The following is a 26,384-nucleotide window of genomic DNA, read 5'->3' as shown; positions in this document are numbered from 1 at the left end:
CAACTCATATCATTATTTACCACTAATCAATATCTGTGACATCCTGCTGAAAACATATTAAGAGAGCCCCCCATGATCCCAATGAACATATTTAAGATGTCAAAAGAAGACTCGTTTTTTGTTGCATTTTACACCTTCCTCAACTTCGGTTTGAAAGGTGCTTGTCATTAACATTAACGTGGGAGTCAACAAACAAAGGTCACATAACTTTGATAGTATATTGATGAGGTTTGACGAGTCTGACCTACTCAACTCGGTGAAGCCGGAAGTAGAAACGCTGCGCTCTTTACGACATCACGTATTACGTATTCAAAGATGGCGGCGCACAGTGATAGGTCGTGTGTTTTGAAACTTTGCTAGTCACGGGCTTTTACAGCAGTTCTGTGTGCATAGGCATTTTTATTTTTATTTTATTTTAGTCCGCTAGCGGAAATGTTGCCGTCCTTCAGCTTCGTCTCACAACATTAGCTGCTAAATACGGTGGCATGGAGCCCGAAACGACAGCCTAACGACAGCACAGCCTTTCAGAAAGTCGGACAGCGAGATGTCTCTGTTTACCTGGTCCCGCATGTCCTGCCGGGCTTTGCGCAGCCGAGGTCGGAGGACGCTGAGTCTCTTCTCCAGCTCGGGACCCTCCAACTGGAGCAAAGTGGTGTCGGACGCGGAGAAGATCGTCGGCTATCCCACCTCCTTCATGAGCCTCCGCTGCCTCCTCAGCGATGAGCTCAGCAACGTCGCCATGCACGTCAGGAAGCTGGTGGGAACCAGGCACCCGTTACTCAACACGGCCAGGTAGGTAACTTACTCTGCCTTTACATCTCACCGGCAAAGACAGTGCATGCCTACAGAGTTAAAAAAAAAAAAAAAAAAAAAAAAAAAGAAGAATGTGTGTGTGTGTGTGTGTGTGTGTGTGTGTGTGTGTGTGTGTGTGTGTACGCACATATATATTCATCACCAATCATAACTCAGTTACTGCAATTCAGCTTTATAAATCCATTTTATTGCTATCCTGGCAGGAACTAAAGCTTACCTTGTTTGCTAACGTTGTGGTTTGAACAGCTCAAAGTTTACAGCCCATTGAAGTTTTTTACGGCTCTCATTTAACTGCAGTTATTACTGCCACACTTGTACACAAACACATCTAACCACGTTTCTGCTGTCGGTCTATCGCCTTTCATGTCCAATAGACATGTTGGGCAAACAGTTGATCAATAGTTTGGATTTTCAGTCAATAACGTGTCGTGAATGATGGTTTCCAGATTTTTTTTTTTTCATTTATTTCGCGGTATCTGTGTTCTGTGTTGTGTTGTGCGAAAAGAAAATACATGCAGTGTATGTTTTATTTGTGTGAGGTGTCGTATTGAAGTAGTTTATTTTCAGATAAAAATTTGTTTTGTCCTACAGTATTCAAATGAAATTTGAATATCACACATTTGAAACTTCACGTAATATTCGATGTCCGTACTTGAAGATTAAGTTTGAATTATTCTGGATTAAGTAAAGTGAGAGAAACGTCTTCAAGACACCATACCAGTCAGTTGCCTTACCCTATAATATTTAAGTACTATGATGACCTGTTCGCCTTAGAACAGTCACAGAAATATTCAACGTTCAGCTTGATGAAATACTTGGGTAAAGTTTCTCATAAACAAGGAAGGCAGGAACTGAAAAATGAAGGCAGAGTGCAACTCTTTGCCGAGCTGCTACGAGCGGGTTTGGATACCGCAAGAGGGAAAAAGAAACTCCATTCAGTTTAATTTAATGCACTGTGTGTCACTGCTTTCCTTGGCCAGGGAACAACACTTCTACTGCCGTCCTTTACACAATCCTGCCTTAGAAAGCTCTCTGTGGGCTCTTTCCTGAATGGACATGTGGAACAAATCCAACAGATTTTGGGAGCTTCCCTCAGTCGTATCATTTGAGCAGAGCGCGTCACATCTTTGAAACCCTTCTTTTAATGTCACCGGAGGATTTTTTTTCCCCCCCCTTTCAATCAAAGACATCAGGAAGTTGGACCAAAGGAGAAAGAACAAGAAGAGAGAGTCCTCAAACTGGATCCCGCCATGCAGACGGTTGTGTTGGAAACAGGAGCCCAAGGGTGTAATAACCTATACACCTAAATCTGATATGACAATCCATTTGGGTGTTGTAGCGGGACCGGCGGGGGAGGGATGGGGGGGGAGCCGCTTGACAGTCTGACTCCTCACTGTCAGCTTGGGTTGGCTGGTTCGTATTTCCCACTGTGTCTCCGCCTTAGACACACAGCAGATAAAAATATCCACAATAGCAGACAGGCAGCCCCTCGTGGAGTTGGGTTTCGGTTTTTACTTTCCTTTCATTCTGAAAATCTGAGCTCAGCTAACGCTGCCCCAAAGTGTGCAGTTACAGCGAGGGGACGACGGCCCCAAAGACGAAACTTCACTCGCTTTAAGGACAGACCTTGAGACTTTGAACAGGAAGAGGGTTGACTTACGGATCACTTGATGTTCGGCCTTTTCTTTTCTTTTCTTTTCTTTTTTTGTTGCTTTGTTTGTTATTTGAGGGAGTGAGTGACTTATGTCGGCTGACATTTTTCCAGACGTGCAAAAACTATGCACAGGAAAATATTTGTGTTTACGCAGGTGTTGCCTGACAACCACTTTTGATGCATTTTTTTAATGTGCTTTGTGCTTCATACAGTAGCTTGGGTGCAGAAAAAGCAAGAAACAATTCAAGGTTTTATCCAGGAGGGTAGATAAAAGCTGATGGGTGAATTAGTGAGTCCATTGAAGGACACCGTGTCACCTTCCAATCTGAATTGCCTCTGTACTGGATCTGAGGCATTTATTCTACCAGTGTTCTGTACAGGCTGCGTTCAGACTGCAGGCGAATCTGATTTCAAATCAGATTCCTTCTCAAATCCGATTTTTAAGGCTGACTGTCTACACTGTTTTTTTTAGCAAGTGTCCAAATGGGATCTGGCTCTGTTCACACTGGGCCGCATTATTGACCCACCTGACGGGTTGCTGTAGCAACGTCGTCGGAGCGGAGGCGTTGTCGGCACAGCGTGTAGTGTGTGACATCATATAATTGCGACAGCGGCACTTGTTGCGATACATACCCTGGAGCTTGGCTTGAATGGAGCTACTGTATCTCCCCACACACTGACGAGTCAATGAGTTTCCTCCTCTGTCCATCCTGTTTGACTTTTTATTTATTTTCTTTTGGGTCGGCTGACCGGGATGCTGAGGCAGGAAACGCAAAAATGTTAGCGACCTTTTACTGGCACAACTCCGAGTCAATCTTAACATGGACCTTTTTAGGCTTTGTGCTCAACTCTGCCGTTTGTCCACACCGTCTTTTCACGAGCGATTTTTCTTTCTGTTCTCAGTGGCGCTTGTTTTTTAGCGCTTCTGTAAACGCGGCATGCTTCAGGCGTTCTTCTACTTCTTCTTCCGCCTTCAGGGAGTAAACTTGCGGCGCCGCACCAGGCCGGGCATAGGTACTACGTCGCTTCCAGCGTACCTGTGTAAATGGGATTTATTTACTTTTTTTTTTTTTTAAATACGGCTTCGTGTAAATGCGTTTTTTTCGAGTACGGTTTGAAAAAAAATCCCAAAAGATGGAGTTGAATTGTTTTACATGTTTTATCGTCACTTTAATAGTTATCGCAATAAATGCCAGAAATTATTGTGATAACATTTTTAGTCCATACCGCCCATCCCTAGTGTGTTTGGAGCTGTTCACACTGACACGCATTCGTCCAAATGCGATTTTGAAACTACCTCCCAAAGGTAGTTTCAATCCGTTTTGCAAAAACGGGATATCATGTGGTTTGTCACCGTTCAGACTACAAAAGAGCCATCCGGTTTCAATCTGGATGGGCTAAAAATCACATTTGGGCTAGCAGTGTGAACGTGGCCTGATTTGCTCTCCCAGAATTCACCATGCTATGCAGACAGGCAAAAAAAAAAAAAAAAAAAGGCCGGTGAGTTTCCACATCATTCCCGAAGAATGACGCGTCTCTAAGCTTGGCACATTCCTCCCGTCTTTCCATACCTGGCGAAAAAGAAAATGCTCTCCCGGGGGCATCAATGTGACACCAGGTGTGTGCCTTCATACATTTGCATGTATTACCACTGCAGCCCCTCTGCTGCTGCTGCTGCTGCTGCCGACGGCGGATAAAGTTCCCTGAATTCCTGTGCTGCAGTGTGCGAGCGGGAGGCGTGGCGACCTGTTCACAACCCTTTAAAATGACAGCAGCCCCCATCCCCTCTCCACCACCACCACCACCACCACCCACTGCCTCCCCCTCACCGCCATCATCCGCGCGCCCCACCCCTCCGCGAGTGGGCGGTCGTGATTGATTGATGCGTGCCGGTGTGGATAGTGACATAAATATTAATCATGCGCCACCCTCAGGCCACCGGCTCACCCCGGACTCCCCCAGGAGGAGAGCAGCTTCATCATTTCCCGCTCGCAATGCATGTTTTCTGCACGCCCACCCCCCCCCCCCTCCACATCCACCCCAACCTCCCGCCCCTCACCCTTTGCAGACGATGCGTTCATCTGCGTGCCACCTCTGTTTTTCCTTCCTTGTTTTTGTCCTCCGAGGAGAATTTCAAGGCGGACCTACAGAAACCTCCTGAGCGGCCGCTTCACGGGGAGACGTCTTTGTTTGCAAAGCTTCAGTTTTGAGCGCTTTTTAGCCGCTCGCTAATGTATGTATCTTGTCATCCCGTCCTCGAGCTCGTCCCTCTGTTCGCCCCCCACCCCCCACGCCCCCCTACCCCCACCATCACGCTTTATCTCCTGCATCCACCCTCTGCGCCTCCGCCTCCCCCTGTGGCGCAGGGGTGGGTCAGAGGAGGCAGGAGGGTGGCGGCGGCGGCGGCTTGCGGAGGCCGCTGTCTGGGCATGGAGCGGAGGGGGGCGTGGCCGGCTGTCTGCCTCGGAGCCCCTAACGAGAGTGTGATTCATGGCGCGGGGGGGCTCCCATAGGGACGGGATTAGAGGTGCTCTGTCTAACCGCTCCCCGGAGAGAGGAAAAAGATATTTAATCTGCCTGCCGCGCAGGCGAGACCGCCGCTGGGCTGCCTGTGTGTGTGTGTGTGTGTGTGTGTGTGTGTGTGTGTGTGTGTGTGTGTGTGTGTGTGTGTGTGTGTGTGTGTGTGTGTTTTTCACACATTTGTGAATTTCTCAGAGGACCGTTGCCATGTGTCCCCGCCCCTTTAAACCCAACAGAAATGTACAGCAAATCGTGTCAGTTTGACAAAAAAAATAAATCTAATTTGTTTATTTATTCATGCTCCCGACATCCTGTCATAAACAAGACTTTAACGTTTTGGGGGAGCAATATAGATTTTGTGATTTGTCATGCAGCGGCAACAGCAGACTGGGTTGCTATTTGTAAAGATAAACAGCGAGGGCCGGCCACCAGATGTAATGTTACAGCGATTTTATTGACAGGAATTTGTGATTTACTTCCAGATACATTTCTGTCTCATACTATCCCCTTTTTTCCTGTGTATAGATGTATCTTTTTATTACTTGGTTTCCTGAATTCATTGTTCCTTTCTTTTCTTCCCTTCAATGTCATAACCTCAGAACTGTTTTTGTCTTTGACAGTTTGTGTGTTTCTAAATAATGCATTCTTTTTGGCAGTGGGGGGCGTGTTGGCGACCGATAAATGCATCATTTATGCTTCTTCTGTTTCCCCCCCCCCCTACTTGCTAAAATATCGTGATCTGTTTCTGATTATTTGTCATGACTGAGTCGTTGTCAGAGCTTCGTATAGTGCCATGTAGCGGGTGATCCTGATCACAAGTCAATTGACACTTGACTTGATGAAATACTCTGGCAGCAAGAAGCAGCAAACCTGGCATCCCTGACATTTCATTTCACTTCTACTACCTTAAAACAAGATTTAAAACAAATCCCTCTCGCAAAAAAGACGAAATACCTTTAACTGGATTGTGGATTTGAACAAAGGTTTTGTATTTATCTGCCTAACCGTCCTAAATGCATTTTTCACCACACCTCACAAGCAATATTTTGCATTCCTGACAAAGCATTTTCCGCGGCTCGAATTTTTAAAAAAAATTTTTTGCACATTTTTTTGCTAAGCAGCAAACAGATTTTTACCATTCACTTAAACGACTCCGGCTTGGCACGGCAGCAGTCCGGTTCTCAGGCGTCGCTCATTAAAGCGGAGTGAAGTGTGGGCCGCGGGAGCCGGCGCCGCTGCCGTCAGAAGCCGCCGGCGCGGAGGGACAGATGTCGGGAACATAAATGCTTTCGCTGTTGCCCGTTGTTCATAACCGAGCGCTTCCCCGCGAGCCCGCGGTCTCGACTGAAGTGGAGCTCTCTGTGAACTGTGGATGCGGCGAGAGGAGATATTACTCCTCCACGCTGCTGCCGCTGGACTCGCCACGGCGTTGCTTCTCATGCGGTTCAGTCAATGGCACGCTGTTGTTTCTTTTGCAGGGGCTTCGTCTACGACAGCAAGAACAACCTCCAGATGAGGGGGCTGGTGGTGCTGCTCCTGTCCAAGGCGGCCGGGCCGAGCCACGCCGCCTCCGACCTGCTGGCTCAGGACATGGTCAGCGGCATCTACCCCAGGTGTGTTTGGGCTTCTTTTTCATTATTCCACCTAATTTTACAAGGGCTGGGCCACTTTGGAGAAAAATAAAATCCCTTTAGAAAACTTGATTATCGATTTCAATTTCTGATGTTTTTTGGTAAAACTACAAATGACAATGGAATAAAAATTTCAAATAGCTTATCTATATTTTTTTTTAAAGAAAAATAGCAAACAGCATTTCCCGACTGGGAATGAAGTGCAGCTGAAAGATACTGTCAGTCCTCCTTGGGTTTAGTAAAATGACAACGTTTACAGTCTTCTCGACCAAACAAAGAGGAATCCCTTGGGATCAATGAAGCGAGAGCCTCACTTTCACCAAACTGCACTTGAAAACAAGCAGGTTCTTCATAAACAAAGATGAAGTTCCCTTATTTGGTAATAAAGTGAAATCTGAAAGAGCCAAACACAAATGAATCCCCACTTCAAAAACAGAAGGTTTTTCTATCATCTTGAACAATGATGAATGAATGAAGTGCAAAACCTTCACATTTTGTAAGAGGCGCACAGCCCGGAAGCATGCCAGAGGAAAATTGATTTTAAGATTTTCCTTCTTTTTTTTTAACATCGTCTTTACTTATAAATCCGATTCCGAATTAAATTCGATGAATCACACAGCCCTACCTTTTACCAACAGAAACAAGGTAAAGAATGACAGGAAATGGGAGCAACAGAAAAAGCGATGCTGAGGTTGGTTTGATAGGTCAAAGGTCACATTCTGACCCGCTAAAGAAAGGAATCTATGTGATTCAGAGCTTTTCAAGGTGGATGCGTGAGAATTCAAGCTTTGACATTAGAGGAATCCTGTTGCCTTTCAGTATGAGTAAAAAAAAAAAAAAAAAAAAAAGGCGTCAGAAAATATCTTTACCAACAATGCAAGGAGTGCTCTTCTCGTCATATCAGTATATCATCATTTTTATTATTTTTAAATGAGCGCGCCGCCATTGGCTACTCCAACCAAGGCCACAGAAAATAACCCGCCTGCTCCCTGACATCTGTTCCACTTCCGGAAACATTTCCGCTCATCCGACTTCAGAGCTTTCGACGCTGCAAGTGTCAACGTTTTAACGCACTGATGGATCCTTCGCCCTAAAAGCCTCGGCTGTGAATCTGTGCAGAGAGTCAGAGAGGGAGAGAAAAAAAAAGAAAAAAAAACTGCAGTCGCTCTAGTGGCAACCGGGGAGCAAATTGCTAAAACGTTGTATAAGAGACATGGTGCCCTTGAGGATTTCCCTAAATGTTTTAACAACCTTTAATCACCGCTGCGAAGCGTGGACTCGGGGAGTTATGGGCCGGTCGCGGCGCAGCTGCTTTCCACCGGGGCAAATTCTTCTGGTTCAATATATTAAAAGCCAGCTTGTAATCCAAAACCGCGGCTATTAGTTCAGTCTTCCTGGCTCCCGTATATTTCCATCGCTGTGTATTTCCTGCCCGACAGAACGAAGGGGAGAGAAAACAAAACTGTGGCGGCGGGTAAACACGTGTAGCGTTGCACAGGGCCATAAATGTGCCGCAGCAAGTGGAGCAAGAAAGGAGACGGTGCCGTCGTCCCGGTTCCCTGCCACTGGGGGGTTAATGGCTGCATAAAACTTCTGTTATCGACGTGATTCCGTCTCCCCCGCTGTGGTTATTGCCTGTATCAATTCCCTGTAAACACGCATTATCGGTGCCCGCGATGGAATGCGCGGACAATAAAGCCACAGCTGCGACACATTTTGATTTTCATTTGCACTCGGCTTTGTCGGTAGGCTGCGAACAGGAGCTGGGTTTCTTTTTCCATCGAGCTGCGTCTTTGAGATGCGACGTCAAACAGGTCAGTGGAGACACATTTAAAAAGCACAATGGTACGATATGTTGTTGGGGCGACTGTGGCTCAGGAGGTAGAGCCGGTCGTCCAATGACCGAAAGGTCAGCTGCTGTCGACCCAACGACACCTTGACTCTTTCCATTTGTGTTATTTCTATTTTGCTGTTATAGTGTACTTTATAAAGTATTGTCCCTTTATATCTCTTTACTTACTGACTTAGTTTCTGCAAACACAAATATCTCTTGGAGATCATTAAAGTCTATCAGTCCATCAATCAATCAGTCAAGCATCCTGTCACCATCCGACAGAATCCACTCCATGAAACTCCATGGAGTTTTACGGGAAAAAACAAATCAACACCAACTGCCTTGATTCGTCCGTACTATGGTATAAATCGCGGCGCTAATGAACTGGCCGCCTGGCTCCGGCTCGGGCCTCGCCGTGCGCTCCGGCTCCCCTCAGCCCCGCGACGGGATCCCAGCATGCAGTTCGCAGCGGGGACGCCGGCGTGTGCCAAGCGCTTTCCAGAAGTGACTGCTGCGCTTGGCACGGCTGCACGCTCGTTCGCAGGCCGCCTGAAAGGCTTCTTTCTTACCGCCCGGCTGGCACAAGGTGTGTGTGTGTGTGTGTGTGTGTGTGTGTGTGTGTGTGTGTGTGTGTGTGTGTGTGTGTGTGTGTGTGTGTGTGTGTGTGTGTGTGTGTGTGTGTGTGTGTGTGTGTGTGTGTGTGTGTGTGTGTGTGTGTGTGTGTGGCAGAAAGCTCCTAATATTAGAAGCAACTGGAACATTCTGGTGGGTCCGTTGCCCGAGAGTCCCTTCCGTCCCGTTCCCACTTTTCCTGACCTGATGCTGGATCGCCAGCTCCACACTGCCACCGCATTCCCTCACTAGTGTGTGTGTGTGTGTGTGATGGATGGTTGAAAAAGACACACACTCACACTCACAGAGCATAACTTGATCACCTCATTTGCACCATCTTGCTCCCTCACTCTCCCCCTGTCAGCCCCTCCACCCCAACCCAAAATGCATGCACATGCACACACACACACACACTCTCCTGGGCTCATTAGCGCCTCTAATGGAAGAGATGGAGGGAGTCAGGGTGGAGTGGGGGCAGGGGGTGATTGAAACCTCTCGGGGGGGACGCTCTCCTCCCTCCTGACGGGCAGCATTTGTTAAACATGTCACACTCGGCCGGACGCGACTCGGCGCGCGGGTGGACGACACGCCGGTGCGCGGACAGACGGACAGACGGACGTCCCCCCTGTGCCTTGCAAGTACATGGATTTGCACAGGCTGAAGGATCATAGAAGAAGGGGCGATAAGTTGATTGGAGGGAAAGGGGTGAAAATGGGGTTCAAATTTTTTTTTGAAAAAGACCTGTACTTTGAAGGGACGTAAAATGAAAACAAAAGCCTCTATTACAAAATTTTTGATAACTGTAGGTCATTAAGGTCTGGTCTACGTCGTACTCTGATTTCAAGTCCGTCGCACCTGCGGTTCCAGATCTTTGTGTTTTGGGATTTTTTTCAAACAAGTGAAAATATCTCACTTCCGGTTCTTTTGGTGTAAAAGGTCAGCATTAATGGAAATTAGGTGTGAATTCAAGGAACACATGGGTCTTTGTCCCATCTGTCTACGACCTTCCTAGAGGGCGCAATGGCCATTTTTGTGTTTTGGTCTATGTAGGGGGCGCTATTGAGCAAGTGTGTCAAAGTTTAATTGGCAGGAAATAAAGAAACGATTGTTTTAAAATTGGCATGATTTCCATTCTATCAACATGGCTTCACTGAGAGAGAGAGAGAGAGAGAGAGTGAGAGAGAGAGAGGCCAAAAAAAAAAATCCCCTCGGTGCAGCTGATTTATTGATAACGAACAAACTTGGTTGCACGGCAATAAAGTTTCTTGATTACTGGCACAGAGAACATTTTAATGATGCCTTTAAAAAAGAAAAAAAAATGTGTTCCTCCAACCACCGGCCGGCACGCGTCTCAGGTTTATTGGTTACGGGCCACAGCCACTGGCGTCCCCGTAGGTGGCGCCACCGAGTTTGTCACACGTACGCTGTCGGGCTAAGCGGTGAGTCGAACGTAGCCAAGTTCAGTTTTCACGCTGCAGCATGTACAGTAGATGCATGGATACAAAGACAGGAAAGAATAGGAACAGCATGGAGGATAGTTGGATAGACTGCCACACGCACGCACACACACACACACTAATATGTGAAGTGAGAGGTGGTTGAAAAGCTTCGGAACACGTCAACGCCCGCCATCACGTCTGACGGACAGGCCTCCTCTTAAAAATCAATCTCCCGTCGGCCGGGGCTGCGTGCGACGGCGCGGCGGCAGGCTGCCGCGGCGGCGGGAGGGAAAATGGAAGGGAACAGTCAGGACAAGGGGCGTGGCCGAGGGGCGGTACACCTCGGCAAGATGGCATCGGTTGCTATGCAACTGGGCACCAAAGCTATTTATACTCCAGGCCTCTGCCCCCCTCACATCCCCCACCCCCTTCCACCTCCACTTCCCCACCCTCCTCCAGCACACGCACACACACACACACACACACACACACACACACACACACACACACACACACACACACACCATCTCCGCCCCTTGTTTTTTTCCTGCTGGATTTAAGGAACCACTTTGGGAAGAGGATTTTTTTTTTTGTCCATTTCGCTCTTATTAAATGTCCCGATGGAAGAGACTCCATTTTTTTTCACTTTGATTGCACAAAAGCAATTCTATTTCAATTGGAACTTGGCCTCGCGACAGTCGACAGCGTGGTCATTACGACAGGGGTTAAACAGTGCAGCGTCTTGCAGAGGTTCAGCCTTTTGGAAAGAGCAATGTCCTGTTCACTGATCAAGTCTTTCTCCTGGGTGGCAGCGAACCTCACGCCTGTTTTCCAGCCTGTTTTTGGAGCTTTCGCAAGAATTGCTTATTGCGTTACCACAAAATCAATGAATTGTACCAATAAGTAAGGGCATACAGGGCTGTACAGTGCGACAGTTTTCGTCGCACTGTACAGAGTAAAGATCCTCCTGTGCGAAGAGAAATACGTATCCACTCGCACATGTGCGAATGAGTTGCGCAGGCAAGGCATCACGAACATGCTCATGAAGTGGGAAAACTAGCATTACTTTGACCTATACAAGTAACCGTGTTGGTAAAACTGCTCCATGGGAGTTGTAGTTCTACGTGTATACTATCCATCTCAAGTCACCTGTTTAGGAACTACATTTCCCGGTTCAAATTAATTTCTCAATAATTAACTTGCTGCTAAATTTTTATTTTTGCTACTAAAATTTGTAACTTGCTAGCACTAATGCTACCACTTAGAAAAGCAAGCGTACAGCCCTGACACACTCAGATTATCTTTATTCAGCAGTGCGCCTCTGAAAAGACTCCCCTAGAGATTCAACCAGAATGGCTTTTATTTTAATTGAAGGCGTGTCAACATTCCTCCCTAAGCTATGTGTAATGCTTGATTGTTTTATCAGTCCACCACTAATTCAAGCTGTTGTAATTATTCATTTAACCAGTAATACTGTGACCTATATAAGTAACCGTCCGTTGTTGGTAAAACCGCTCCATGGGAGTTGTAGTTCTACGTGTATGCTAGCCATCTCAAATCAACTATAACCCCATCAACATGTTAGCAAACTGTCCACCTGGGTGCGCTACTAAATCTTTCTGTGTGCTACTAAAATCTTTAGCTTGCTAGCACTAGTGCTACCACTTAGAAAAGTAAGCGTGCAGCCCTGGCATCACTGTCTAATTTCCCGTCGAGTCTTTTCGTGGTTGCAGGGGAAGTTTTGCCACGCTGGGTTAGACCTCCGCTGACTTGCTCAGTGTGATGAATCCAAATAAGTGCCACGTGTAGAGCCTTGACTTGGGGCTACATTGAGCCTCATGTGACCTCCCTCATTTGCTTTGATGGCTTGCAAAGCGTTCCAGTGAGAACATGACAACTGAGGACAAATGGCAGATGTGCAACCTGGACAACTCTGTGAATCTGTGCAGGTTGACCTCTGGTTTGAAGTAGCATCGCCAAATGTATATAATTTTTTTTCCATACGGCAGTCACTCCATCTCGCTCCTTTCCCCCACCCCCACCTCCCGGCGCCGGTGGAGTGCAGCTCCGCACCTCCACAACGCGGCTGTCAATCTGTTAATTTCCTTTCATATAAAAACCCTGAACTTATTAACTCTGCTTGCGAGGCCGTGTTGTTGCTCTGCATCAGTGCGCGGTGGAAGCCAAGCAGACAATGGGTGTGATTGAGAGGAGAAATAGATGACATTATTGAATTTTAATCACATCTTTTCCACGCCGACGGCGAACACGGCAATTACCTGGCTGCAGGGTGCGTGTGTGAGTCTGTGTGTGAGTCTGTGTGTGTGTGGGGCAGACAACCGGCTCATCAGGTTCTCGCGGTGGCTGAAAGAAGGTGGTAAGTGGCTATCAGCGCAGCCAGCCCTGTGTGGATGGATCCTCCCGTGGCAGCGTGGCGAGCTTCCTCCATATGGAGAGGCGCCTAATTATCCCCCAGCCGACGGCTGAATCAACATTTGATTATATCCTCCCCAAGGCCGCTCTGAAAGCCTCGACGCTAATACCACTTTTATGTCTGTTCTCTCATAATCAAGAATGGCTGTTATTTGCTAATGATAACTTTAATTTCTTTTCTCTCTTTCCACCCCCCACCCCCCTCCTAACAAAGCCCCCCGGCGGCAGCCTTATTTTGTGCCTTTGAGTGGCCTTAATCCGACGCGTGACATTTAAAGAAACGCTTTCTCAAGTTTGCCTCGAGCGAGCCTATCGGGACACTTTTTGATTGAGCTGCGACGACGCAGCGACGACGTTTGAAAATCGAGTTGTGCAAAATGCCTTGCATTTAAAAGTCATTTTGGGTTTTTTGTTTTAATGCGAAATTCACTCTGTCAACGTCAGCCAGTGAACGCCACAGGAATGAGAAAGCAACACTGACGTCTGAGATCCAGCCCTTTGTGATGTCACAAAGAGCTTGACTCCCCTCACAGGTTGGTGACCGCACTACCGAGCCAGGCGCTGGCTCCGCCCTCTGAGACGGCCCTCGCTAACCAATCCACTAAAGCGTCGGTTTTAGCGGGAGACGCTTTAAGGACATGATGGTAAATTGTGCATGGTCTCGCCATCATGAAAAGAAAAAAAAAAATCTGTTATGAATATGGGATCCTTGTCACAGTTTTGTGTGCCGGTGTGCCTACCTGTGGCATTGACGCTACCAGAACACATGTTTTAGCAGCGTGAAAACAATGGAGGAAAAAAAGCCTCTCTGTCAAAAAGCTCTCAAGCTGTCAACCCACAGAAACGCCTCTTTTTGAAGCTGCCTAAGAGAACATTTGTACATATATATATATATATAAATAAATATCTCAATGTTTTTGTTCCATCTCTCTTCTGGGTTCCCAGCCAGCGGAACCTGGCGGAAATCACCGAGCTGATCCACACGGCCTTCCTGGTGCACCGTGGCATCGTCAACCTGAAGGAGTGCACGGTGTCCGACGGCCCGGTGAAGGACATGCAGTTTGGAAACAAGATGGCCGTCCTGAGCGGCGACTTCCTGTTGGCCAACGCCTGCACGGGATTGGCCCAGCTGGATAACACCAAGGTCTGGACGCTTGATATTGGCAGCGACACGATAATAACTGCTTGTTAGCCTAGTTGTGTCAGGTTTTTCATGTTTTCGTCTCTGGACAGAATTTCTGAGGGTTTAATAAAAAAACATCCATGTCCAGGTTGGAAAAAGCTTTTACTTCCAATGTTTTAAGGATTTTCCAATCTTTTCCTTTTTCCTGACTGACGATGCAGCCGATGGTCTGACAGAAGCACTCCTCAGACCTCAGGTTGGTTCTGGTCTTGTCTGGTCTGGTCGGGTCGGGTCTCTGAGTCTCCTACCTTTACGTTGCACAGTCCATTTCTCACGGTCAGAGGAGACATCCGCCCCACCCAACCAAACCCTTCCCCCATCCCCCTCCCCCACTGACAGGTGCTGTCACCGCGCCGCTTTGTCAGAATGCAGCCGCTTGAGTGGATCAAAATAACAGTTTCCCCTCCCCCTGCCGCGCCTCTCCTGACACTTATTGGGCTCTCAGTCCAGGGCTTGGCGTCGGCCTCGTGGTCGCCAAGACACGCCCCTCCACCCCTACCCCCACCCCCACCCCCACCCCCACAACCCCAAAAATACCATGCCTGCGGTCTGTATCCGCTGTGAGTCCCCGACTGAGGAAGTGACGTTTCTGCCAGTGACACTAATTAGATGTATACCCTCATTGTTGCCTTGATTTGGCACCGGTGGGAAGAGGCGGGCGATGGCTGCAAAGGACATGAAAGTTTTTGAGCGTCCGTTCGTTCGGATGCTCCACCGCCAGACAAACTTGGCGAGCTGATGGCGCAGAAGCGCGAGCGTAAGCCGAGCCGACCGCAGGAAGCGGCCACAAGTGGAAGTTTGTGTGAGCGCGCGGTGGAGACGGACATCCAATATCCCGCCGCTACTCGTGTCTGGGAAGGTGAGCGCGAACAAAACCGGACCAAGGGCGAGGCCCCAGCGGGCGCCGGCGCCTGTGCTCAGCCTGTGAAGGGTCGCTGGGAGAGGGGGAGGAGGAGGGAGGAAGGGGGAGGAGGAGGAGGAGGAGGAGGAGGAGGGAGAGTCCGTCACGCTGAGGTCAGAGTTGAGTTGCAGGAGGTGGATTTCTTCTTTGGAGCAGAGTGAAAGAAGTCCGGCCCGGTTCCTGTCTGCTCTCAGTTCTGGGTTGCATCGGCACCGAGCTCCCAGACGTCCCATAGATCCGTAGATAGATCCATACATAGATGGATAGATGGATAGATCCACAGATAGATGTATAGATAAATAGATAGATAGATCTATAGATAGAGCCATAGATAGATAAATAGATCCATATATGCATACATAGATAGATAGATGGATGGATCCATAGATCATAGATGGATAGATCATAGATAGATATATTATTCATACTTAAATAGAAAGGTTATAGGTAGATGGATGGATGGATGCATAGATAGATAGATAGATAGATAGAATGATGAATAGATGGATAGTTAAATACATACATACAAATGAAGATAGATAGATCAGTAGATAGATAGAAGTACTTTATTTATCCTGGAGGAAATTCACTGTTTCAGCTGCACAATCATTCATCAGCAAATCAGGTCATAAAACATTGCATAGAGAGTAAGGAAAATAATCAAGATAAAGAATTCTAAGCCCCGCCCCCACCAGATGCACAGCGCACAGGGCCTTTGGTCAGACTTTATCTGTGCCTGCAGGAGGTCAATAGGACCTCACGGCCTGCTGATGCTGAGGTGTTGATGCTGAGGTGAGGTGAGGCCACGGCGACAGGTCGAGGGTTCACCTCAGGGGCCACAGGACGCACGGGTGCGAGTCTCGTCCTCGCCGATTGTGCGCGGTGGCCTTGAGAGGAAAACCTGCGGCCGCTCCTTGGGAGAAGCTGCGACTGTAACCTCACACCGCGGCTCCGGTTTCCCTGCTCCTAGCAGACCTGCCGGCAAAACACGATCCGGCTGGATTTGGGAATGGAGTAAGGGGGCGGTTAAAGGGGGGAGAGAGGGGGAGGAGTGAATACTTGATACTCACCCCCTCCACCAGAAAAAAAAAAAAAAGAAAGGAGGGAAAAAGCCTCCCCTCTCCTCGGCCAACCTCCTGCCAGAGACACAAACACATCTGGTGACGCCGGGGGCTCGTCGTCCCTCCAACCGTCGGCTTCCCTCAGCATCTCCGCCGCCACCGCCACCGCCAGACCTCGGTGACGAGCCCAGAGTGTCTGCCACCGGCTGAAGGAGCTCTAAATTTATGCTCATTTGTTCTGAGTGCACAGACTCGTCCTTCCCTCCCACGCACACACACACGCAGCTGTGGAACGAAGGACGGAGGGAAAAGACTTTTAAGGTTTTTTTTTTCTTTTTCTTTTTTGGGCGTTTTGAGTGCCAATCTAAGATCGTGTGGCCTCTCATCTGGCGGCTGATAAGAGCAGCAAGTGGTGTTTCTGGAAGCTGAACTGTTGTCACGCATGCCCCCTGTAAGAGGAGGTGGGCAACTGCAGCTGGGTGGAGGCGGGCGGTCAAGCCGGTTGAACACAAAAAGAAATGTATATTTTAGTTTTAGTATAAGGTGAAGAGTTACTCGTTTTTTTCCTTTTGTCAAATAATTTAACACACTCACTCACAAACTTTAACAGACTCACCTCTGATTGATTCACAGCAAACAGCTGTTGACACGAGGCCTCAGTCTTCACTTAAGTGATTCTTTTTTTTCTTTCCTTTTTTCATTTTTCCATTTTTTTTTAATTTTTTTTTGCCTTTCACTGAGTCTGCCGCTAGCCTCCTTCACTTCCCTGTTTTAAAAACATGTTCATTGACGCTGTGGGACGAGGGAGCCTTCTGATTGGCCCGCAGCTCCTCTCCAAGGACACCTGGCTGTTGTTGGACGTGATGATTGTTGTGCAAATCGAACCGTTTATTCAAGTTGACGAGATTATTTCTTTTGTGTTTTGTTTTTTTAATCTGTTGATACGTGAATTCTGAACTTGCTTTTGTGTGTCTTCTGGCAGGTGGTGGAACTGATTTCAAGCGCCATCGGCGATGTGGTTCAAGGACTCTACTATGAGAACTACAGTAACTCTGAGGTGAAGAAACGTTTTGTCTGTCTGCTCTCCAGCACGGACGTCTGTTATGTTACAAACATGGCAGAATCGTCTCAGTATTCATGCTAAAAAGTACTTGCCAATCTAAAATGCTACGTATAGGAAACCTTATGTAGAATGCATTTACGACTCGCTGACCAATCTGATCCATTTGACCATCACAGCCAGTAGCATGCCACAGTACTGCTTTCGTGGTCAAAAGAAATCACTACATGACATTCAATGTCAATTTAATGTAATAATGTCAATCTTAATGTAATATTCCTTTATCTAACTTTTCATCAAAAACAAATGTATTAAGCTATTGAACATCTGCAGCAAGATGGGTTTTTTTATACAGATTGAAAACCACTTCTGAGCAGAAAGAATCTGTCGGCTGCTCATTGAAACGTGCCAGAGTGAGACAGTCTGATTTCAGCGGCGTCTCTCTCTCACTCTGTTTCTCTGCACAGGAGCGGAGTCCGGCTGAGGACGGTTGTGACGTGGCGGCGTGGGAGGACCAAGCCTTCCTCTCTCACGGGGCGCTGCTGGCCAAGAGCTGCCAGGCTGCCATGGAGCTCGCCAGGCACGACCAGGAGGCCCAGAGAGCGGCGTACCAGTACGGCAAGCACCTGTCCCTAGGCCACAAGGTGAGTCCTGTCCTGGGGACGCCTGTCCTGGGGACGCCTGTTCCGGGACACTATGTCCTAGGCACACCTGTCCTGTGGATACCTGTCCAGGGACACCCGTCTTGGGACATCTGCTCTGGGATACTTGTTCTGGGGACACCAGTCCTAGGACACCTGTCCTGGGACATATGCCCTTGTAGACACCTGTCCTGGGACAGCTGTCCTGGGACACCTGTCCTGGGACATCTGCTCTGGGATACTTGTTCTGGGGACGCCAGTCCTAGGACACCTGCCCTTGTAGACACCTGTCCTGGGACATCTGTCCTGGGATGCCTGTTCTGGGGACGCCAGTCCTAGGACACCTGCACTTGTAGACACCTGTCCTGGGACATCTGTCCTATGGACACCTTTCCTGGGACATCTGTCCTGGGATGCCTGTTCTGGGGACACCAGTCCTAGGACACCTGCCCTTGTAGACACCTGTCCTGGGACATCTGTCCTATGGACACCTTTCCTGGGACATCTGTCCTGGGATGCCTGTTCTGGGGACACGCTCTAACCAATCTAACTCCATTTCTACTTCCTGTCCTCCATCTGAATTTGCGCCACTTTTGCGCTTCATCGTGACCATGTGACTGAAACCCAGCTGTCATGATGTCACAAAGGTTCTCAGAGACGCCACCAGTACCTGGCTCCGCCCTCTGACACCACCTTGTTTTTAGGGCTCACAGCAGAGAGCTCGTTGTTGAGTTTGTTGTTGGTGTTTAGCAATGGTGCAAAGGATCTTCTCAGAGTCCAGGATGAAACGTGGCCATGACCTTTAACTCCTGCTCTGATTCAGGGCATCAGTCAGTCGGTTTCCATTACAGTTTTTCGCGAAATAAAAGCGATGTTTCAAAAAAGTGCATTTGCGATTTGCAAGTGTTTCCATTGAATGGCATAAAGCGCCTAAGGCGTTTCCTTTACCAGCTTTTTCTTGCGATATTTAGGTTTTGCACAATTCTGGGGTTTAACGGAAACGCAGCGCTAAACACTGAACACCTTCAGGACCGGTTGCGTCTAAAAGTCACTCTATAAACAGATCCCGTTACTGAGCGACGTTACAGCAACAAACAGGCCCTGGCAAAACAAACACTGACCACTGTTACTCTAAGAGGTCTCCTCTTTTTCTTTTTCCTTTTCAAAGGAAAATCTCTTTCCTTCAGACGTTGAATAGAAATGAAGTTGCCTTTGGTTTTAACCCAGACGAGACGCTTTTCTTTCATGATCCAAACTTTTTTTTTTCATTCTAATAATACGTTTCAGAAGCAGGATCTTCATTTATATTTACTCTGTTTCAATCCTCACTGTGCCTTAAGGTTGACTGAACACAAGTGGGGGGGGGGGGGGGGCAGGTATAGAAAGCCAATGGGTTGTCAATGCAAGTGATTGACGTGCGAATGGTCTGCCCGCTGTCCAGAGGGGTTTCCCTGGTGCTGATTGTGGCTGATTGTGGGATTTCCTTCCTCCTGCAGCTCAACTCGGACCTGCAGCCGTTCATGAAGGCCGGCGCGGCGGCGGAGCTGCTCCCCTTCAGCTTGAGCGCCGCCCCGGTGGTTTTCCACCGCCAGCTCGTCGGCGAGGAGCGCTGGCTTCAGCAGCTGCAGCAGGTACGACGAGCCGCCACTGGCTGAGCGGAGTCATGTGACTCCGCACTGATGAGCACACAACTTTCTTTTTTCTTTTTCTTTTTTTTTTAGGAATGTTTTGAATTCTTTTTGGGTATTTATTCATGATATATGCAGAGCCCCTGATTTATTTTGTTGGTGCTTTTTTTTCGTTCAGCTCTTCCTTAAAATACAGCCTGGATTTTGCAGGACTGTTTTGAAACGTTAAAAATCTGAAAGTGAAATAAGCCCCTGGGGCAGAAAAAAAAAAAACCCCAGCACAACTTGTTTGTTTTTTCTGACCGACTCGCACTTCTCTGCATTATTCATTTGTTTTAACTGGGTACCTTGAGAAGGGGAAAAAAATGCTTGTCATGTTGGGTTGCAGTACATTTATTTCAAGCATTTGTGTCCCCCGTGTGGCAACGGACTTTTCATTTCAACTTTGATTTCTTTTCCCGCTCGGGTTTAATTTACTTCAAGCATTTGCTGCTACCGCTAGTTTCAAACACGGCTTTGAAATCTTTTCGTTTGTCTTCTCCTCTCCGCAAAAGGCCAAGACGCAGAGAAACCAGCAGGACTACTCCCAGGTGAGTCCGCCCCTCCAGAGTCACTGTTGGGGGGGGGGGGGCGCTACACGGGGAGGCTGATGGGGGTTTTGGGGAGGTTATCTGGTCCCACTTGAAACCAGAGCAGCGCGGATTAGTTACCGAGGGGGCCTATTTGTGGAGGAGCCGGCGAGGCTGAGAGACGTTGAGAGAGAATCTCCTCCGGCTCGGCTGCTGGAAGGAATCGGAGGACGAGGGGAGAAGTTTTGAAGGGAGGAGTTGGTTGCAGATTGCTGGTTCTCAGTTGGTGGAGTCCCAGGACCCGCTTCATTATCAGGAAGTCGCGACCCAAATTATTTCCACAGCACCCAAATTTATTTAAAAAAAAAAAAATGAAAATGCTAGCCCACTTTCCATTATGTCTGGTGAATAAATTATTGAAATTATTGGATTGAATTGTGTGTCCTGCAAAACAAATGCCCAACATTTTCTCTATTAATGTAGAGAGGAAATGAAAATAAATTTATTTTAAAACTTTAAAAAATGTGTTTTATTTTATTTGGAGAGGACCATGCACATTCATTTATATTACTGTCAGTGCCGGTGTTAGCCAGAGGCTAATTTTCAACTGCAGCCCTCTGGCCTGATGTTAAGAACCATCACGCAGGAGACAGAAAAAAAATAAATAAAAACGGGGAAACTGCGCACGTTTGGGCAACACGGTGGTTAGCGGTTAGCACTGCTACCTCACAGCATAAAGGTTGTGGGTTCCATTCCGGGCCTGGGACCTTTTCTGTGTGGACTTTGCACGTTCTGCCCGTGTCTGCCTGCGAGTGGTTGTTGGTGTCTATGTGGCCCTGTGATGAACAGGCGACTTGTTCAGGGTGTCACCCTGCCTTCGCCCTACGACCCTGAGCTCAGGAATAAGCGGGTATGGAAAAAGGATGGCTGGATGGAAACTGCCCACGAGGCCGCGACCCAATCTTAACAGCGCCGCGACCCACCAGTTGAGAAACACTGGTGACGAAGAAGCACAGAGCACATCGCGCTGCCTCACAGCAGCAGCAGATCTCTGCTGGGTTTTGGAGCTTGGTGAGCAGTCAGTAGAAGAAGCTGCAGCGAGCTGGTTGTTCTGCTGCTGGGCCGCCTGTTTCCTCCTTCACAGCCACTGAAAGTTTGAATGCAAAGAGATGATTATTGAGCCTGCTGGCTTTTTTTTCTCTCTCTCTCTCTCCCTCTGCACTTAAAAAACGGCTTTTTTATTTATTTATTTATTTATTTTTAAGGCAGGCCTTCGGGGCTTTGCAGCTCCAAAATTCATGAGTTAAAATGCCCGCAGCAAAATAATGTCCCCGCACGGCAGCAGGAAGAGGCACAAGGAGGCGGCCAAACTCTGTCAGCCTGGATATTTGAGCCACTCGTCAGGGGTTGAACGCACACCAACGCCGTTTACAAACGGCCAGGTGGCCGTGTTGGAGATATGACATCAACAAGGATGCGTTTCCCAGCCTTTGCTCTTTATTTATGGCCGGGGTCGTGTTCCCAAAAACAGTGCGCCGACCCGGGGGGTGGGGGTGGGGGAGTTGTCACGAGTCAGGTCTCTTCTCTTTGAGGACGAAGACCTGTCGTCTTTTTTTTTCTTCTTCTTATTTTTCCCAACGGCTCACTGTGACGAGCCTGAACCTTTATCCCCTGCCAGTTAAATGCGGTGCACCGCCTCCAGTGGCACCAGGGGGCAGAATGCAGAGACACAAATGCGTAAGACAGCACGGATATATATATATATATATATATTTATCTCAGGAAACTCATTTTGTTTGCGTGGTAACTTTGTGATCTGCTGATGATGATTCCGGCGACGAACAGGAGTGAAGCCCAAACAGAGACAAACTAACGTGTGCTTATTTCTGTTTTTTTTTTTTTGTCCACTGGCAGCTTTTGGCAGCGGTTAAATCGGGGAAAGGCGTCAGCTCAGCGGCGGACCTGTGCTGTTACCATAGCAACAAGGCTCTGGAGGCCATCCAGGCTTTCCCCTCCTCCGAGGCTCGATCCGCCCTGGAGAACATCGCCTCCGCCGTCACCAAATTCTGACCTGGACTCACACGCGCACACAACACTCATGCACACGCACGCACGCGCACACACACACACGCGTGCACAAACACTGGTTTTGTCTGCAGGGCCAGTTGACTCTATGCAGCTTCTGTCTGGACAAACCGCTCCGACCCGGACGACACGGCGCTTCAGGAGCGGCCGCGCGAGGCTGAATAATAAAAAATGAAAAAAAAATAAAAATAAAAACAAAAGGTGTTTAACTATCAAGTTGTCACTTGCTTTTCTCTCTTCCCCGCCCCCCTCTTGTGAGTGAAGCATCGCTGCAAACTTTCGGTTGCCGTCACCTGGCTTATCAGTGGAGGCGCAGAACTCATCTGCCTCATTTTGGCGGAACCGTCACCGTTTGTTTTGTTTTTTTCGGGGGGGTGGGGGTGGCGTTCCCTCCAGGATGTGCCTCCGACGGCAAATTCGACTGTGGGCAGCGACACTTCCTGTTTCGGCAGCAGCCGAGTGGAGTTCTAAGCCGGCGCAGGCCTTGCCGAAGTCGCGGCTGCTGGATGCTCGTGGGAGTTTGCCAGAAATCTGCGGCTGGCTGCGAGCCAGTCGCTACAAATTTCCTCTGCGTGTGTGTTGGAGCGGCTGGTGCGCTAGCTTCCCCGCAGAGGAGGAAACGGTGCAGCATTGGGGGGGGGGGGTAATGTCATCCTCCACGCTGCCTTATTATGTCTGTCCCCACGCCTGTGTAAGTGATCCAAGCCGACCCGAAGGGGGGAGGTTTGGGTGGTGGGGGCAGGAAAGGTCACACGGGGCTCTTCCCTCCGCTCCCCGCCAGCCACTTGCGCTGACGCTCCTGCCAGACAGTAATAATTAATGAAGGGACCTGAAGCAAATGGACAGGAAATGCAGCGGTATTGATCAGGCTGGCTGCCCTGCTGCTGGCGCCAGCCTGTGGTTTGCCAGCCTGCTGTGCATGGACGGGGGGAGGGGGAGGGGTTAGGTGGGGGGAGTCCGCGTCGGCCGAGGTGTGAGAGCGGACCGCTGCCGGCAAGCCGTCCGTCACGTCCTGGTTCCACCTGAAGGGCGGCCAGGGAAGAAGACAGACAGGGGGCCAAGGTCGCTGAAGGGCGGCGAGCAGTCGGGAGAAAGACGTGAGGCCACGACTCCGGAGGAAGGATCTCGGCCGGGCGTCGGCTCGGCTTCTGACACCACCTCGGTTTTGTCCCCTCCCAATAAGGTTGTCCCTTATAACTTTCTGATGAAATTTTTTTTATTTTGTTTTAAGTTTGAAAACGTTAAGACAAAGTCATTCATAGGACAAAGTGATAAAACAGTACAGAGGTCACAATAAAATATGAGAAAAAACAGTAAACTGAAAAATTGGATAATGAAAGATTGAGACAATGTAATCTAAAATGGAAAGGTTTTTTTTGGGGGGGCCTAAAATCTAGCTGGATCTACATTAGTTTGACTTAAAGGTCAATCTAATGTAAACTCGGTAGATATTTATTTATCTTTCAAAATATAAAAACGAATTTCTGCGTTTCTGTGCACTTGGCCTTTACTCTGTACCCTGTGGCTGCACCATGGCTTGTTTAATGGGAATCCAGTGCTTCACTGGGAGTGACAGCCTACTGGTGTCTGGAGGGTGAACAACGTGATGCCACACGTTTCACATCAATACGTCGATAATAATTTTCTTATTAACAGACGCGTCCACCGATGAATTTAGTGTTCGCCGTTGACACTTGGAACACACTGCAGAGCCGCAGTGGCGGACGGACGGACGGACGGACGGACGGACGACGACGGGATGCAAAAGGAGAGTCGGACGGAGTCGCGGAGTGAACTATTTCCAAAAACAAGCTGCTGTCTGTTTGGGCCTTGTTCTTCCACTTCCTCATCTGTTTCGGTTCCTGCTTCCCGGGCATTCTGCCTGCGTGGAGCCACAGCCCGGGGCCACTCATGAAATATTCACCGTGGCTGTGAGCAGACATGAGGGAAGTTACATGGAAAGTTAAAAGGACAAAGCATGGCAGGAGGCTGGGGGGGGGGCGGCAAATTCTCTCACCAAACACAACTTTTTAAAGGGTCCCGGTGGAGGTTGGCCAGCGCAGTTGGGTGGGGTGGCTTGTCTTCTTTCAGGGGGGGGGGTCAACTGATAAAGCTAAATATTTCATGTCTGACAAAAAAAAAAAAAAAGTGGACTTCTTTCTCCGTCGCAACATTCCAGCAGATCTTCATGACGTCCTACCAAGAAGCCCCAATGAGAAAATGTGTTTTATTTACCTTTACCTTTTACCAGCGCGATAAAAAAAAAAAAAAGTATGTGTAACTAATCGTGGATGTAATTCATCAACTATCAGCAAGGCCATTAATCTTAATCATTGCAGCTTTGATTATTATTAACGCCTCAACATAAATCACGTCCTTCAGGTTTGGTTTTTTTCCCCCCCGCCTCTTGTAGCTTCCAAGGCATCACACGGCTCCTGGGTTAGCCAGGCTACCGTGCAGTTGATCCTTATGTTAGCCGAGGGGCCAAATGTGAAAATAACTAATGGACTGAGTGTTTCTGCGTATTATTTTCTCTATTGTGGAGGCAGTTGAGCATCATTTTGCAAAAATGTCAATTAAAAAAAAAAAATTAATAATAATAATAATAAATCATTTTTTGGGATGGAAATTGAAAGAAAAACTAGACCATTCTTGACTGCCAAGGGAGACGAGCTCCAACACTGCACGTGCGCGTCGCTCAGCGTCCAAACCCACCGTGACAGACTGTTGCATCTTGCCCTGTGTCGCGTGGCAGGCCGGGACGGATCCCCCCCCCCCAGCCCCCACCACTGCGACCCTATTAGGAGTAATTCAGTCGCTGAAACGACTTGGTAAGCGTGAACGCGGGGGGACATTAGAGCACCACATCCGTCTTCTTCTGAATGACCCCCCCACCCCCACCCCCCTCTCTCTCCGTAAACACCTGCTACTGTCATCGCCCCGGCTGACGGTGATGGATGAAAGCCATTGCCGCCGTGATGGCGGCGCGCGCGATGATTGGCCCGCTTCCACACAGACGAGCATATTGGGCAAAAATGACACTTTAACGAGCTCTGCCCGGTGTTAAGTGCCGCATGCCGGCCCCTCATCGCCGGCTGACCCCGGTGCGCACTCCCCTCCACGGGGCCTGCTCGCTCCATTGGCTGACAGATCAGAGCGCCATGGAGACAGCTCATTAGTCCAGTAATGAAAGCCCCACCGGCCACACGCCGCCTTGTTATATCATTTCTCTATCGACATATTTGTGGCTGGGAACAGAACATTGGGTGCCTGTGTGTGCATGAAATAGCTGGCGAGTCACATGGAATGATGGCGCTGTGGGGTCTTCTCCGACGAAAACATCTGCCCGGAGGAAACCAGTTCACCACACCAGTAACCCGCTCTGCTAAGTGTCTGTGTGGATTCTATTCTGTCTGATTCATTTGACGTTGTCATTTTTCAAGAGCCTTTCCTCCTGCTGAGGCTTCCCAGGGTTGAATACCAAGCTGCTTTATTTTTTCTTCTTCTTCTTCTTCTTCCTTTTTTTAAAGCCCAAGTCAAGGTGGACACATTTAATGAAACCTTCAAAATAATCGTTTGTTTTTTTTTTTAATACATAGACAATACCTTTAACTGGTTCATACTGACTTCGGCATGGCATACTTTTGCGAGCTAAACTATTTAAGTGTATGTCAAAAAAAAAAAAAAAGGAAATTGTTCCCCAAAACTTTGTGGAAAGTCTTATTTTTAAACGTGCTGATGTGGAGGAGTAACCTAAGCAGAAACATAGGTGCTAAGTCACAAATGTAAGTTACAAAATCATTGGAAAAGCCCTTCAACGTTTATGAGACACATGATGTGTTCCCAAAACTAAATTTAAAATTTCTTCCTCAGGGAAACTGTGCAGCTCAAAATACCCCCCAAAAAAAGATATTTGCAATAAATGTGTATCCCTATGTCAAACATTAAAATTGTAGACTAGGTCGGATTCTTGAAGGTTGAATTTTTACGATTCTATTTAATTCTATTCCATGTAATTTTATTGATATGTATGAATGGTTGTTAACGTTGTACTGTTGGTGCTACATGGCAAGTGTCTGTAACATTATTTTCTTTTCAGATCGAGATCGTTGTTGCGGTCTTTGCCCACTGAGGGGAGCTGTTGCACCAAATATTGAACCAAGACCGCAGATGACTCTTAAAAACAGGAAGTATCACTATTTCTTACTTACGGCACTTCCGTAAGCAACTGGTACTAGTAAATCCTGGAACATCGAGTTGAAAATCTATATATTTTAGAAAATAAACGCTGCATTAAAAAAAAGAAAATAGTTCCACAAA

At 48.1% G+C, this 26,384-nt stretch overlaps 1 protein-coding gene across 1 annotated transcript; it reads left to right on the top strand.

Annotated features, from left to right (window-relative positions):
• The first annotated feature begins 297 nt into the window (after positions 1-297).
• pdss2 (prenyl (decaprenyl) diphosphate synthase, subunit 2) lies at positions 298-22,273 on the top strand. Its single transcript, XM_076023532.1, has 8 exons — positions 298-792; positions 6,466-6,600; positions 13,882-14,080; positions 17,064-17,138; positions 17,609-17,785; positions 19,279-19,413; positions 19,965-20,000; positions 21,894-22,273. Exons 1-8 carry the CDS (start codon positions 545-547, stop codon positions 22,047-22,049), a joined length of 1,161 nt encoding a protein of 386 aa, XP_075879647.1. The 5' UTR covers positions 298-544; the 3' UTR covers positions 22,050-22,273.
• Positions 22,274-26,384: the final 4,111 nt, after the last annotated feature.

Source organism: Nelusetta ayraudi, unplaced genomic scaffold (genome assembly GCF_046127955.1).
Source record: "Nelusetta ayraudi isolate G7.1 ecotype Tasmania unplaced genomic scaffold, CSIRO-AGI_Nayr_v1 ptg000015l, whole genome shotgun sequence".
Classification (NCBI taxonomy): domain Eukaryota; kingdom Metazoa; phylum Chordata; class Actinopteri; order Tetraodontiformes; family Monacanthidae; genus Nelusetta; species Nelusetta ayraudi.
This window is presented reverse-complemented; position numbering and strand designations above follow the sequence as displayed.

What these genes read in the sequence shown, in the direction of transcription:
- pdss2 (XM_076023532.1), top strand. Translation starts at nt 545, where the DNA reads ATGTCTCTGTTTACCTGGTCCCGCATGTCCTGCCGGGCTTTGCGCAGC. An exon ending in CCGTTACTCAACACGGCCAG is followed by an intron (nt 793 to 6,465) that starts GTAGGTAACTTA and finishes TTTCTTTTGCAG; the next exon opens with GGGCTTCGTCTACGACAGCA. An exon ending in ACCTGTCCCTAGGCCACAAG is followed by an intron (nt 17,786 to 19,278) that starts GTGAGTCCTGTC and finishes TTCCTCCTGCAG; the next exon opens with CTCAACTCGGACCTGCAGCC.